This window comes from Rhinolophus sinicus, chromosome 9, assembly GCF_057876585.1.
Source record: "Rhinolophus sinicus isolate RSI-liver-muscle chromosome 9, RSI-T2T, whole genome shotgun sequence".
NCBI lineage: Eukaryota > Metazoa > Chordata > Mammalia > Chiroptera > Rhinolophidae > Rhinolophus > Rhinolophus sinicus.
In genome coordinates this window covers 35,195,014-35,207,058 of record NC_142509.1, presented here as the reverse complement: position 1 = coordinate 35,207,058, position 12,045 = coordinate 35,195,014, and the positions used below count along the sequence as shown (strand labels likewise).

The 12,045-nt window shown below is 42.0% G+C and overlaps 1 protein-coding gene across 3 annotated transcripts in view; it reads left to right on the top strand.

Annotated features, from left to right (window-relative positions):
• Positions 1-3,334: 3,334 nt before the first annotated feature.
• ANAPC5 (anaphase promoting complex subunit 5) overlaps positions 3,335-12,045 on the top strand; it is a 33,266-nt gene continuing 24,555 nt past the window's right edge. The window contains exons 1-5 of one of the 3 annotated variants that reach the window (XM_074321742.2): positions 3,349-3,643; positions 5,304-5,401; positions 6,189-6,268; positions 6,724-6,833; positions 7,681-7,873. In XM_074321742.2, the coding sequence (XP_074177843.1) occupies positions 5,342-5,401; positions 6,189-6,268; positions 6,724-6,833; positions 7,681-7,873 (443 nt within the window). In that variant the 5' untranslated portion in view covers positions 3,349-3,643; positions 5,304-5,341. Of the gene's footprint in view, positions 3,644-5,303; positions 5,402-6,188; positions 6,269-6,723; positions 6,834-7,680; positions 7,874-12,045 lie in introns of those variants that run through there. The other 2 variants (XM_019734087.3, XM_088801029.1) reach the window with 2 other exon arrangements.

Here is a 12,045-nt window from a genome sequence, read left to right as displayed (position 1 = left end):
CCAATCCAAACCTTTCATTGTTAACGTATCTGACCCAAGTTCCAGGGAAGATTAAGTGGGTGCCTGACTCACAGAGCTGGCTAGTTTCCAGGCCAAGACTAGAACCTGGGGGCTCTGATTCCCAGGCCAACTTTCTTCTTGTCTCATCAGTCATGACTATATTTGACTCCTCTTTTCTCTGATTGGCAGGAGAGTACTTGGTGACCGGGAAGGAAGGGGTCAGTCACTAAATAATACATAAGATGAGATAAAGGCTCGTATAGGAACAAATCAAGGAGCCTGAAGATCTTTCTGGGTCCTAAACTATTCTGGCAGGACGAATTGCTTTCAGTATTTTCAATTATGTATTAATAAAGATGACATTGGTTGCAAGAGCCAAAAACCTTCATCAAGCTAAAGCAAAAAGCGAACAAAACAAACACCCAAAGCTAAACCAACAAATGTTTGCTAATTTTTGAGGTTGGGGGATTATATGCTAGGAAAGCTGATACAGTTGAAGAAATTGCTGCAAAGATCTATGGTCTCAAGGTGGAAATAGAACTCAATGGACCAGAGCTGTCTATTTCTCTCTCTTTCCACCCCCCTCAATTCTGCTTGATTCTGTTTCTCTTTGCAAATTGGCCTTGTTCTCTCTTCCTACAGGTAGCCTTTTCCTGGCAGCCAGGAATATGGCACCGGCAGCCTTGCCTAGCAACCCCAAGAGAAAGAGTACTCTTCTTTCTCTGAAGTCCACGTAGCAATCCCAGAGAAGGCTCTGACTGACTGGCTCTGCTAGGCCATACGCCCATTCCTTTACTCAGAGGGCATGTTCTGTAACTTTGTTCAAATTAAAGACAACACACTTGTGGGGAGGACAGGGGAGCATGCTAGACATGACAAAATGAATAAACCAAAGTCCACTACAAGTAATAAATCACCGGTTATTTTATTGGATTGGAGGACTGCTTTGAAATGTGAATGGTACAGGAGACGAGCATTAAGATTTCATTGTGAAAAGTAAGGGAGGGCAACTACATGTGTGTAACAGCAGGTACTTCTTAGTCTCTTGGAGACCAACTGGTTCATCAAAGGGATTTTTTGACTTGTGTCTGTGCCACTGTTTTCCTCTGTGAGGTTAAATAACTAGTTTATATATTCACTAGGACTTAGCACAATACCTGACACATAGTAGGTACTCAAAGATATTTGTGGAGTGAATGTCAGGGATTTGAAGCACAGCTGACTCAAAGAAATCTTGGCAATAATTGAGCAGATGCTAGGTGCCTGTGTCGGGAATTGAGGCTGCAAAGATTGAAAAACAAATACCTGGTCCTTGCCCATAAGGCACTCACAGTCCATCAGAGGAGGTAGTTACTTACGGAAGTAATTGATATAAGATCATACATGTGATAAGTGAGATTTGAACAGTGTTATGGAAATAGTCACATAATCTCTAAGGAGATGATGGGGTAAAGCCCTAAGAGTTAAAATGTTTTTAGGATTTTGATAATATTTAGCCATGTTCTTAAAATCAGATATATACAAATGGAAGAATCTAAAACAGGAGTGTCCCATCCAAATGCTGGGTCAGTGGGTAAAACAGGGTAAATGGGTGACACAAGCTGCCTTTTAAGAGACAATAATGAATGGCCGTAACCGGAGTGAATTTTTTAAGGAAGGCACAGTTCACAGTGGCCCATGCGGGGATCGAACCAGCAACCTTGGTGTTATTAGCACAATGCTCTAACCAACTGAGCTAACCGGCTGGAAATATAGACCTTTGGGGGGCTAAAATTTCTCAGTTTTTAAATATTGGCAAACACTATGCAAAGCAAATGAAACATATCTGATGGGCCACATTTGGTTCAGAGGTCACCAGTTTGCAACTTCTGGTCGAGAAGTTCACCCCATTTTATCTCCAGCACCTAGAACAGGGCATTAAATATAGTAGGAACTCGGCACATATTTATTCAATAAATGAGCAAATGACTTGAAAGCCTTACCAATTTAGAGTAAAACTGTTACTTAGGATTTTATAAAAATTACTTTTCTCTTTACAATCAGTAAAGTGTTTTTCTTTTCAGGATTTTAAGGTTGACTAGAAGTTTATTCCACAAACATCCTTTGCCAAACTTTATGTTATACTATACCCACTATGCAAAAAGATCGCGAGAGAGCTGTGAAATTATAAGTATAATTTTTCAAATTATAAGTATGCTACTTCAAAAGGGGGGGAGACAAAAATTAACTGAGGCAAAGAATTAAATTTTCTGCAAAAAGCCAGTTTCCCCTTTCACAAATAAAAGACAGTTATATAAGAATTGTATGTGGTAAAATATACCAAGTTGTATGTCTAAAATATATGTAACTGTATGTCTAAAATGTAGAGTTCTCATGAAATGGAGGTCAGCTCTTTTATTCCAAGCTATCAATGGCTTCTTTTCTGGCACTTAGTCTGTATGTATCTGCCTCCTTGTCTGTTTTTTTGTGAACTAAAACCACCTATTCATTCATTATTCATCAAACAAATAGTAATTGAAACAAACAAACAAAAAACCCAGGCACTAGACACAGTGTGTGTGTGGGTGTGTGCGTGTGTGTGGCCAAAGTTAAACAGTACATGTTTTTTTCACTGGTCATATAGTCTAGTACAGAAAGCAAATCATCATTCATATAATTCAGGCTATAGAGAAGTGTCTTGGGAGAGGTACAAATGAATGAAAGGGTAATTGTGACAAATCAGATTGAAAATACTGTCTGGGGATTGATTATGGAGGGCTATGAATGCCAGAGGACGGATTTTGTTGTGTATTAGGAAGGAAACAGACTCACCACACGGAGGTATTATCTTCTATTTCACGTAGAAATACAAGGCCACTTGCAGGCTGACCTGGCTGTTTCCAAATGGCATTTGTGAATTCTGAGGAAAAATGTTTATTCATGTCTTAAAAGAGTTAAATGAAAATCCCAAGCTTTGAGTTTAAATATTAACATAAGGAATCAAATACAAATTTTAAAGGTGCAAATTTAATTTCGTTGCTTTTAAACACAATATTTTTAAAATTCAATTTTAATTGTTTTCAAATTAAATGAACAAACGATAAGGCCCCTTGGCGGTTCGGCCCTGGTCCCCAAGCTTCGACTCACTTATACTCGGTCCCAGTTAAAGTCGCCCGGGAACCTGCTCTTCTTCTGCAAGAGTTTCTGTAGGGACTCAGTTTTTATGTGCACCGTCTTTGCGTGCACCGCCACAGCCCTCCTGGACATCCTGATTGGCTATAGCCCTCCCATGTGCTTTGATCTGGCTGCTCTGATTGGTCAACGTGATGCCGCGAGCGCGAAGAAGCCCGTTTCCTGAGAGTCTGTGCGCCCGCGTGCGGAGGCGTAGGGTGGGTGCCCTGGGAGGGAACTTGGGCGCTAGTGGCGCCTGGGCTCCTGGGTTTAGTCCCGGGGCACCATGGCCAGCGTCCACGAGAGCCTCTACTTCAACCCCATGATGACCAATGGGGTGGTGCACGCCAACGTGTTCGGCATCAAGGACTGGGTGACGCCTTATAAGATCGCGGTGCTGGTGCTGCTGAACGAGATGGGTCGTACTGGCGAGGCTGCCGTCAGCCTCATGGAGCGGCGGAGGCTCAACCAGCTGCTCCTGCCACTCCTGCAGGTGAGGGGCCCCTGCCGGCTCCCGCTCTTTCAGCAAACCTTGACTGAGCACCTGCTCTGTGCCACACACCTACCCACGGGTGGTCCAAGGGTGCTCATCAGATAATTCTCTCAACCCTGGAGGGCCTCGGGGGGGAAAAAGTTAATACCACCAGCTAACAATGAGTGCTTAAGATGGGCCAGGCGCTTTACATACTTTTTGGGGGTTTTTTCAGGCTCATATGAGGCTCTCGCATTTATGAGCTGAGTGACTGGTAGAAGAGGTGTTTTCTCAGATCCTCCGTCTTTTGTAAAATAGGGCTACACGTAGTCCTGCGCGTTAAAGACAGATGAATCAAACAAGCGCCGTATCCTAGAGGACCTTAATAAGTAGTGATACTGATGTAAAGCTAACAGTGAACATCGATTGAACACTTACTGTGTGCTAAGCATTTCATATGTTTTATTTCATTTTGCAGACTCAGATTGTAGCTCTACCACCTGCTAGCTGTGCAGCTCGGACAGATTGCCTTGCCTGTTTGGATGGCTGGTTTCCGTAAAATGGGAACAATAATAGAAATTGCCATGGGATGGCTGGATTAAATTAGAAGATCCTTGGGAAGCACTTCACAGTGCGTGGCACATAGTAAACGCTCAATGTTAGCAGCATTTTAAGGTGTTTTCATAGGACATGTACCTTTCCTTATATCCGTTTTTCCGTTTATTTCTGTAATTACACGACTGATAACTCTCCCCTACTAGACTATCTCCCGTATGAGAGCAGAGTGTTGTCCTGTTTTTGTTCACTCTTGTATCCGGGAAACCTAGTACGGTGCCTAAATAAATACGTGGGAAGAGTGAAATGTAATACACCCTTTTGTGGTGAATGGGGCCGACTTCTTACAGGAAGCGGAAGGTTAAGCTGGAGAGTGAAGGATGAGCAATTGTCTGTTCAGGAATAGTGGCAGCAGAAACAAAGGTGTGGGATCCTGGGCCCCCAAATTATGGCATCTGAAGAGGTAAATCTAATAAAATTAGTACCCATAAGTTGCATTGTTACAAGTCAATATAGTCCGTAAAGGGCTTTTTTTATTCCTCACATATTTGTTGGGGGGAGAAGGGGTTTTGAGGACTCAGAGCTTAACTGGCTTGCCCAGTTAGTTAAATAAAAGGAGTGGGGCCTCTATAATTTGTAGCTTCCAGTCCCATCTACATTACTATTATTTTAAGTTCGTTTTTCTCATTCAGCTAAAAGTCATAATACTAAAAAATTGGTAAGTAGAGAAATGAACAAAGCAGTGGTGTCTTAAGGCACACACCTTTCTGCCTTGCTCATGATGTTTTTCTGTTTTGGATTCTTCTTTCTGGTTCTTTACCTGCCTAAGTACTATATAGTTTTAATTGACGTGTGGATAGAATTCATCTAGTAACGTTCCAGCCAGATCCCCAATTCCTTATTATTTGGCTTGAAAAATTAGTTAATTTTTTAACTACTCAATTAATACACAAAAGTTCTTTGTACAAACTTCAAATGATACTAAAATTGATGGAATGAATGTATGTAGCTATGGATAGGTAGATGTATATGATTATAAGTATACTCATATACGTGTATCCTTTTAATTTTGCTTAACTTTTTTTTTTTTTTTTTTTTTTACACTATTGCTACTTCTGTTCTACAGCTTGCTTCTTTCATTGAACAAGTCAGGGAGATCTTTCCATGTCAGCACACTTGAATAGATCTACTTCATTCTTTTTAACAGCTGCATTGTATGCCACAGTAAGAAAAGAATCATAATTTTAATTAATATTAAAATAAATTTATAATGTATTATAAATTAACTATTGATGGACTGATAGGTTCTTTCAGTTTTTGTTCATTTCAAAAAATGCGTACTGAACATACCTTCCCTTGAAGTGGAATTGCTGGTTATCCACATGTAAAATTGGCATGTATACTGTCAATTTATTCTCCAAGAAAGATTCAGTTTTTGTTTTAAATCTCCATTAAAGTAGTCTTCTTGATAGCTGAGGTTGCATATTCTTGTCTCTAGTGATACCTTATATGAACTTGGACACGTAGCATGTCTGCCTGCCTTACAAGGTCTTGGGAAGCATCAAACGAGATTATGTTTTTGAAAAACAGGGCACCTGTGTTTGTATAATGTTTCCCACTTTGCAAAGCACTATCTTACTTAATCTTTGCCACAAACAAGGGAGATGGTTACTATTGTCTCCATTTTCCTCATGTAGAGCTCAGGGAGGCTATCACTTTGCGGTGATTACAACACTAAGAAGGAAGGAATGGTGGATCCTGGGACTACAGATCCTAGGCTTTTTCTCCATTTGAAGCCATTCCACTGACTAAATGAGAATGCTGTGCAAGTGTCATGTATTACTGCATTGGGTTAGAGGGACAGGTATTTTTCCCTTCCTGATTTGAGATTTCGTGTTTGGAATAATTGTTAAAGCAGAGAGATTGATAAGTGAATTCATGTTTATAGCTGTTTATCATTCTTTACCTCTTTAAAATTTGCCCATAACCTCCCTATCTCTCCTTTACCCAGGGCCCAGATATTACATTGTCCAAACTGTACAAGTTAATTGAAGAATCTTGTCCTCAGCTGGCAAATTCAGTGCAGATCAGGTAAAGTTCATTTTCTGTATATATATATGAAAAGATGTCAAAGTAGATAAAATGTTAAAAGGGCACGTGGCAATTCTTTTAAAAAGATATCTTTATCACTCTATGTTGTTTTCCTAAGTACTTTAAACTTTTTTGGAAAAGTGGTTAACATTAAACACACTGCTTCAAAATTTATTTTTCTGTATAGATTTACCTTGTTCTTTTTAAACGTTGCTGAGCATTCCATCTTTACTTGCTGATGTGTTATTGTGACAAATTCTATGATCAAGAAAACATCAGTGATGATACTTTTTAGAATATGGGAGTGACATTTTGGATTATCAAGTTTGTTTTATATGCCGTCATTTAATATGAATCTCCGAATTGCTTTTAAAATAGATTTCTTGTGGAATATGAAATGTGGGAAGGTGTTCACAGGGCCTTCCTAAAATATGCACCTCAATTTTCTCATTCAGGATCAAACTGATGGCTGAAGGCGAATTGAAGGATATGGAACAATTTTTTGATGACCTTTCGGATTCTTTTTCTGGAACTGAACCAGAGGTTCACAAAACGAGTGTAGTAGGTATGAAGCTCTTCTAAAGAGAGCAGAGAATGTTTTCATTGAAGTGAGCGACTTTCTAAATCACGTCTATCTTTACTCTGCTACACTGAATAAACACTGGGGGAGTTGGACATGTTTTGGTTTGCTTACATTGCCTTGCCATTTTGATCTATATTTAAATAACTGTCTTGTGGAAAAGCATCTTCTGTTTTGTCTATAATAGTCAAGGTATTAGCCTGGTCCCGGGGGTTTTTAGGGTTTCTCAGCTCTTTCTCACAGTCCTGGGGGTCACTTGACTGCAATGCACAACTCTAAGTCAAAGTCACCAACTAAACTTGTATGAAGAGAGATAAGTAAGAATATGTTAGTGATACAGTTTAGAAGGTGAGGGCGTACATGAAACTTCTTGATGCTGTTGTATTAGCTGTATACCCAGGCTCCGTCCATCTGGCTGTTTTTGCAAGGTCGTTTTTGTTATCCCACCTCTGTTATTTATTGGTCTCTTGTATGCCAGGATGTGGACTTACAAGAGAGGCATGGGCCTTCTTTTTATGGAGTCTACAGTCTGGTGGGTGGGGCCAGATGGTAAAAAGTAAACAAATACGATGATTTCAGATAGTTATAACAGCCACGAGAAAATATATTGGGTGGCTAAAGATGATAGAGAGCAGGTGGGTGGACTGAGCCCTGAATAAGAAGAAACCAGATTTATAAAGGATGGGGGAAGAACATTCTAGATGGAGGGAATAGCTACCGCAAGTGTCTCTTTTTGATTCTTTTGAAGGAAGAATTGCAACAAATATTCATCAAAATTTGTGTAGCCTGATTTCTTTTAGTGCCTTCACCTTGTCTGTGTCTTACGTTGTAGGTTTATTTCTGCGTCACATGATCTTGGCCTACAGTAAGCTTTCTTTCAGTCAAGTGTTTAAACTGTACACTGCCCTTCAACAGTACTTCCAAAATGGTGAGAAAAAGACAGTGGAGGATGCTGATATGGAACTGACCAGCACAGAGGAGGGCGAAAGAAAAATGGAAAAAGAAGAACTTGATGTATCTATAAGGTAACTTGGGTTTTTCTGACCGGGATCCTTTTCCTGCAAAATAGTGTAGCTACAGGTGCAGTCCGTCCTTATTCATTCAGAGTTCGTGTGCTGGCTGTCATGTTTTTGCCCCTCTGAATCTAGGAAGTTGGCCCACATGGGCTACATCAGTGGGCTCCTTGCCCTCCGACTTCTGATTGGGAGGCACTGGTGGGAAGTCGGAGGGCCAAGGACGGCCAAGATCAGGGTGGTGATTCGCTGGCTCCCTTCCTTTGGGGTCACAGTGGCCTGGCTTAAGGTCACAGCTCTGATCAGGTAGCCCTCCCTGCATTCCTCTGGGGTCTGGCAAGTAGGGCGATTTCCCAGGCCTGGTGTGTAAGGTGCCCCGCTGTTACCAGCCCCGGGGACTGTGTGCCCCCATTTTTGTAAGTGGTAATTTATTAAACTCTTCTCAAATTACCCTGTGTGAATGTGCCATTTGTTTTCTGCTGGGACCCCGACTGGTAGTGTTCATTACATCAGAGTAAATGAACAGTTGATTAATTCAGTGAAAATTTATTGAGTGCCTACTAAAGTTTAAGTAACCGCTGGGAATGTGGTGGCACTGCTCACCTAGTTGTTCGAAACCTAGGGTGGCCTGGGTTCCTTCCTCCTTCACCCCAACAGCCAGTCTGTGAGCACACCCAGTCAGTCAGTCTTTCCTCCACAGTACTTTTGGAATAGTTCACTTCTGTCATCCCTGCTCCCCCCGTAATCTTTCTGGATGACTTCTCCAGGGTCCTGACTCGTCTCCTGGCCTCCACTCTTGTCTTCTGCAATCCGTAGGGAGCATGCATGGGCACCTGTATGGGTGTAAATCACACCATGGCCCGCTTCTACCCTAAACCCTCATTGACTGTCCTTGGAATTCAGACGGAAAGCCAAGCTTGCCACGGTCTCTGCCTGCATGGTCTGGCCCCTGTCACCTACCCCACCTTGTTCTCCTTACTCTCCCTTCACCTTCAGCCGTCTAGCTGCTCTGCTTGCTGTCAGTTTCGTGACTACCCCAAGCTGATTTCTGCCTCAGGTTGCCTGGTCAGCTCTGGCTTCTCACCTCGCTTGTTCCCTTTCACCATTCAGCTCTCACTCCCACGTCCTCACACAGGCCTCCCCCGACCACATAGCTGAAGTAACCTCCATCCCAGATACGTCCAGCTCTTTATTTCCTAATAGCTCTCATCACTAAGTAGCTTTTTACATTTATTTGCTTACTTGTTTATATCTGTTCCCTCTGCCTCTGCACGCTGTCAGAGCTAGGAACCTTTCTGTCTTGTTTCCCTGCATTTTTCCCAGCACTTGGTACAGTGTCCGGCTCAGTGTGTCTGTAAATAGGTATCGGATAAATGAGTGCAGAAAATTAAAATACATATTTTATCGCCCACGCTGGTAACTTGTCCCATAACACACTTCTTGTTGACTTCCTTTTCTTCGCTGTCTCTCTTCTCTCCCCAACTGTTACCTGGGATCACGTCCCAAATCAACTACTTGTACTTGGAGGGGAAAACGTGTGTGTGTGTGTGTGTGTGTGTGTGTGTGTGTGTATGTGTGTATTTCATATTCCCTGATCTCAAGTAGCTGACAGTGTGGTGAGGAAGATGGACACGTAAACAGATCATCACAATCCAGTGTGTTCAGAGCTCTGATTTACGTAAGCCTCGCCTGCCCTGAGCAGCCTGGAGAGGCCCCTTGCAGGTGGGGGTGGGGTGGGGTGGTGACTGTGTGTAGACAGAGAATGCTTCCCTGCAGTTCCTGTGAGTTACGTGATTCGTTCAGTACATCCTGGGGGCAAGACTATAGTACCATTAACTCCTTCCCAAACCTCCCTCACTTAGCGTTGCTTAGCAATGCTTCTCACGTCTTGGAAAGGAATATAGTGCAGGGCTGAGGGTCTGGCCCTGGAGTCAGACCACTGAGTTTGCATTCTGGCTCCTTCCCTTATTCCCTGTCAGACCTTGGGCCAGTCACTCACCCTCTCTGTGCTTCAATTTCTTTTAATGCAAAATGGGGGAGATGGCACCTCCTCAGAGGGTGGATGTGAGAATTAAATGATACAGCCATACAAAGTGTTTAGAACAGTGCCTAGTGTTTAGTAAAGTCAACAAATACTATTAGTCTTCTCTAATTTTTTTTACTACTATTCTTCTCTAAGGAAGGCTTCCAGGTAACAGTGTGATCTTTGTTCTAGCTACTTTCTGTGCTTAAAGTAGCAGAATGTCACTTATTCAGAAACGTTAAAATTCACACTTTTCTTACTATAATTTGGCTTTCTCCTAAATTAACCTGCTTTTATTAGGTCTAACTGCATCTTTTTTATTTTATCCTATTCTCAGAATTCATTAGTGTGTAATCCATTGTATTTAGTGTTAAGGTATATGGTTTCAGAAAATAGTATACATTTAGTCAGCTGAATTTCATCACTGAAATAAAAGAAATATGTTATTTAAATGTTATTCTAATTAAATAGTATAATCCTTTGTCCAAAAAGAAACAATTTTACTTGGTATGGGATATTGTTTATTTTACAAGATATATTTACTTACATTTCTTGATGCTTTTAAAAAAGAAAATTTCATGTTTTTCTGTGATCTTTTCTAATGTTTTGTTGCATTATGAGAAGCTTCTCACTTTAGCCCTTTCTTCTGTTGTTTTTTGAGTTATTGGAATGTTTTTAGATTCCTTTTCTCCAGGGACAGGATTTTTTTTTGCCCTAGAAATTTGTACTGAAATTAGAAGAGGGAAAGTAATATTGAATAGCTTGCAAATCTCCCATCTAACAATGAAATTATTCCTATTTGAAAATGGAACCCAACTGTTAATTTAAGGGAGGGGATAGTCAGGCAACAAATGTTTATCAGGTGTCTTTAAAAATCCAATTGCAGAAGAAAGTGCAAACCGAAATTTGGCTTCAGCCTCCTTTTGCTCAGGGGCAGCTTTGTGTCCTGCAATAGAAGTCCAGCCTATAGGATTACACCACGTGAGCGTGAGTGAAGGCGGCTAGTCTGCAAGCTGCGGGAACTGCATCTTCTCGGTGCTTCTAAAAGGACCTAACGAAAGTAGAAATTCTCCGGTATTTCTTCACTTGCCAGTGATTTCATATAACTCTCCCAATTCATTAAATGTATTCAACCAATACTTACTGACTACTTCCTGTGTGCCAGGTACTAAGTTAGGTGCTGTGCTGTCAGTGAAAAGTGGAGTGTCCCTGTCCTTGTGGAGTTAGGTGGAGAGGGTCAGGTAATAGAGAGGTAACTATATTAATAAAGTAATGTAATTTCAGAGAGTGTCGGTGCAATAAAGACATGAAATGGGACACAAGGACAGAGAATAATGGGGGGTACTGTTAGGGAAGGCCTCTTTAAGACTGGGAGCTGGGTGATGAAGCTAGCCGGCCCGGAGAAGAGTTGCCCAGACAGGACAGGCTGCCAATGTGGAGGGACGGGAGGGAGGGCGGTGTGGCCTGAGGGCGTAAGGCTGGGAGGAAGGGCTGGGTCACCCCCTCTGGCCACACCCCTCGGAAGGGCTCAGGTCCTCGTGGTCTCCTTGGATGTTTAGTAGCTGTTCTGTCTCAGTGCCTCCTATCCCCTGCTTCGTCCTGTCACTGCCCTGTTCAGAGAGCGCCAGAGATTCCACACATTCTCCCAGCCTGCTGTGGAAGGCCGTCCACAGTTGACCTTTCTGACCTTACCTTCTGTTCTCAACTTGGATCCTTTACCCCGGCCAGCCAGGTCTGCTTGTCTCCCTGGAACACGCCCGGCCTGTTCCCATTGTGCCTCTTTCGTTTTCTTGTCCTGGAATGCTTTCTCCCGTCCTCATCGTTTCCCCCGCTCCTTCCCGCCTTTCAAGTCCCTCACCACTCCAGCTGCAGTGGTTTCTCCCTTTCCTGAGTACAGAGTTTGTATTCATCCTTGGTATTTGTCGTTTACTGCCATCTTTCACATGGCTGGTCTTAGCCTTCGTAGCCTTAATAGACGGTAAGCCCATTAAGACATTGTATTGCCCCCGGCACCTCAACTAGTGTTTTATGCATTGCAAGTACGCAGAACAAAACAAGTTTGTTGATTGATCAATCCCATGTTATATTTTTAATTTTTCAATTGTAATGGTAGATCTAAGCTCTTTAGAAGAGTTTGCAGACTTGTTTTGAGAATCTGCTG